This window comes from Belonocnema kinseyi, chromosome 7, assembly GCF_010883055.1.
Source record: "Belonocnema kinseyi isolate 2016_QV_RU_SX_M_011 chromosome 7, B_treatae_v1, whole genome shotgun sequence".
Taxonomy (NCBI): domain Eukaryota; kingdom Metazoa; phylum Arthropoda; class Insecta; order Hymenoptera; family Cynipidae; genus Belonocnema; species Belonocnema kinseyi.
The window spans coordinates 95084088-95087494 of NC_046663.1; the positions used below are offsets into that span (position 1 = coordinate 95084088).

At 32.0% G+C, this 3407-nt stretch overlaps 1 protein-coding gene across 2 annotated transcripts in view; it reads left to right on the top strand.

The window, feature by feature from the left end:
• The first annotated feature begins 565 nt into the window (after positions 1 to 565).
• LOC117177203 (anoctamin-4) overlaps positions 566 to 3407 on the top strand; it is a 66613-nt gene continuing 63771 nt past the window's right edge. For both annotated transcript variants that reach the window (XM_033367746.1, XM_033367747.1), the window contains exon 1: positions 566 to 755. In XM_033367746.1, coding sequence (XP_033223637.1) covers positions 591 to 755 — 165 coding nt within the window. In that variant the 5' untranslated portion in view covers positions 566 to 590. The remainder of the gene's footprint in view (positions 756 to 3407) is intronic.

Below are 3407 nucleotides of genomic sequence, written 5' to 3' on the forward strand. Positions count from 1 at the left end.
GTATTCCACCCTCGGTATGTGATTTGGTTTACTAACGAACTTCCACCATGGCGGTCCATTACTGACACGAAAGGTCAGGAAGGGGGGTAAAAGCTGTACAAAAAAGGTTATGCAACACATGAACACTCCCTAAATGTTATTTAAATTCATAACGTTATCCCCCCCCTTTCCCTGTTTCAAAACGTAGGTTTTGACTAGACCCCCTCCTCTGCTAAAATTATTACGTAATTTATGCACTGCCCCTAAATGAAAATCATGAACGGTCACCCATCCGAGCACACAGCGTCCGTACGTACATAAGGTTCGAGATGTTGACGAGTCAAAAATCTTCACGCCGTTACTGTAGTTGGTTAAACATTTTAACACTTTTTAGGATTCAGGGCACAGAACAAGTCCAGTAGAGGAGGTTTCTTCAAGTCAAGAAAACAGTCGACCTAACTCGCAATTCAGTGAGCTTGAAAGGAACATCATATCCTCCAACGCTTCTTCTGCAAGAACTACGCCACAGGAAGATCGAAGGCTTCCCTTAATATCAATAAATCTTCAGCAGTCAGTATTACCCTACGAAAACATAAGTGCAATTATTCCTGATGTCTCCAAAGACAGCCCTTATGAGTCTGAAAAAAATGGTGTCCAAAAATTTGCCAGTAACATTGGTAGCCCACCCGGTACCGGAAGCCCAAGACCTCAGTCAAAAATGTCCAAGTCAAGCATCCGTCCAATTGGTACAAATCTCTCAGCCAGAGAAGCCTTTGGTGAGTTTAGATTCGAGATAATTAAAAGCCTTCTTCATTCACCATTTCATTTTTTTGTTACGTAATGATTTATCTGAAGAAATGTTTTATTTGAATCATACTTTTTTGAAAGGCACCAAAAAACTTTCCTTTGTTATTCAGGCTGGCGTTACAACGAGGGTAAAGTCCGCGAGGTTAACGCGTTACAACGAGTGTAACGCCTTTTTCAGGAAAAAGTCGGGGAATTTTGTTGGTCAGGTAAATTTAGGTACAAGTCAGGCATTTTAAAAAAAAATGATAAACTCAGGGAATTTCTGTAAGAAGCAATTTAAGTTATGGTCAAGAATAATTCTGACTTTCACACAAAAACTTTAAGTCACTTTTTTCTCAAATCACTTTTTACTCACTTTTTAAGGATAAAGTATCACTATTCACTTCTTGAAATGAAAATATCAATTTGGCCTTTTTTCTCTTAATAAGTAAACTCATTACTTTATCACTATTAAATTGATCTATACCTATTCCTGATTTTTCTTGAGTATTTTTTAGAATACCAAGGAATTTCTCAAGAGCTTTAAAAAGCTTTAAGAGACTTTAAAAGATTTCAAAATATTTGAATAATTTGAAGGTATTCAAAAATATTATAGAAAATTTTCAATAGATATTAATAATTTGAAGGGATTTCAAAGAATTTTTTGAGTATATTTAAAACATTCAAGAAATTTTCAAGAACATTAAAAAGTTTCAAGGGATTTCGAAATATTTCAAAGAATTTGAAATATTTTATGCTACTTTCGAAGCTTCTAAGGTATTTCAAGAGATTCTGAGGGGTTTTATAATATTTCTGATAATCTTAACGGATTTTTAAACTTCCCAGCCAAGTGGTATTCTCATAAATGTCGTCGAATTCTTTTGAATTCTTTCAAATTCGAGACAAAATTAGTAACATTATCCACTTTTCGGGTTAGAAATTACTCCCTTTTTATATATTTTTGGTTTAAATAGGTGACTTATTCACTTTTTTCAAGTAAATTTGACTGTGGCCGTCTTGATAATGAAAAATGAAATTTTTGAATGATAACATTACATTTCTTTAAAACATTTTATGCTTGGAAGCACTCATTACTATTAAAACGAATAGAAGTGGATATTTTACAATTTGGTTAAAAACTTCCTTTTTTTAAAGCTGGTATATTAATATCCAACCCTCACATTTTCTTCAAAAGTTTGAGACTTGAAATTAAACTTTGGCAAAAAATTTGTCAATAAAAAAAAATATAATAAAATTTGAAATTTCTAAATAGAGCAATAATTAAATTTTGAATACTTATCATAATTAAATTATTATTCTTGAATATTTTATGCCCGTATTTCATAATTTTAAATTCCTTGTTAAAAAATACTAATAAAAAAAGAAATGTAATTACAATATATAATCAATCCTTTTTGATAAACAAATAATCGAGGCGATAATCATTTTGAATACGAGGGAATAAACTATTTAAAGATTTAATAACTATAAAAATATACTTAATACAAGAACACATATATTCTACCTAAAACGCGATCAATAGACGTGTAGAAATGTAGATAAATGTCAGTATGTCACAATTCAGTGCCATTAATAATATAGTATATGTACTGGGGTTGGGTAATAACAGTGCTTTAATGTTGACCAATTTAATCATTTTTATAAAAATGGAGCAAGATTTTATGAGCTTGTGTAATTGTTAATGTGACGTTAACATAATAAATGTGCCATATATTTTACCTTAGTCATTATTAAGGCTGAAAAGGGGGAAACATTTACTTTAAGGGTTGCTCTTTTCCGATAGGTGTCATTAGGTAACAGCGAAAAGACAGCAGTCCCCCAAAATATACACTATTAGGAAAATCTTTACTATATTTAGTATAGATATAATAATAGCAAGAATGCACAACATGAAATTTAATTTATATACCAGCGTACAGTAAATGTAGTATATCGTACTGAATTTAGTATACACCTACATAAAATTTGTACCCAACTGAGCAATCCTCAAAGTGGTTTATCCCAATGATTTTTTTTATTAACTTAATGTTCTTGAAGATAATATTCGGAAATTCCGAGGAAATCACCCGAACGGAGACATGCGTCTGAAGTTGCCTCCAGGTATATTACGAGGGTAGTTCAATAAGTCCTTAGAATGAAGTATAAAAACAATTTTTTTTGGGAAATTTTTTTTTTATTTTTCAACATAATCTCCTTGGAGCTCTATACACTTGGTCAATCGCTTTTCAAGTTTTTTTAATCCTTCAGAAAAGTGCGTTTTCGGAAGTTCCTCAAAATAAGCACTTACAGAGGCAATGACGTCTTCGTTGTCTGGAAATCTCTGTCCATCGAGCCATTTTTTCAAGTTTGGTAATAAGAAAAAGTCACTGGGGGCTAAATCTGGTGAATACGGTGGGTGTTCGACCAATTCGAATTTTAGTTCTTCAATTTTAGCCATTGAAACGAAGCATGTGTGAACTCGGGCGTTGCACAGTGGGGTGAAATCGGAAAACGAGGTTCAAAATGACATTTAGAACACTATTATGCACCGATTTTAGAATTTTTTTTTTGAAAAATTCAGAACTAAATTTTTCAGAAAATGGTGAGAGTAGATTTTTTATTTTTTTGTTTATTTAATTTTT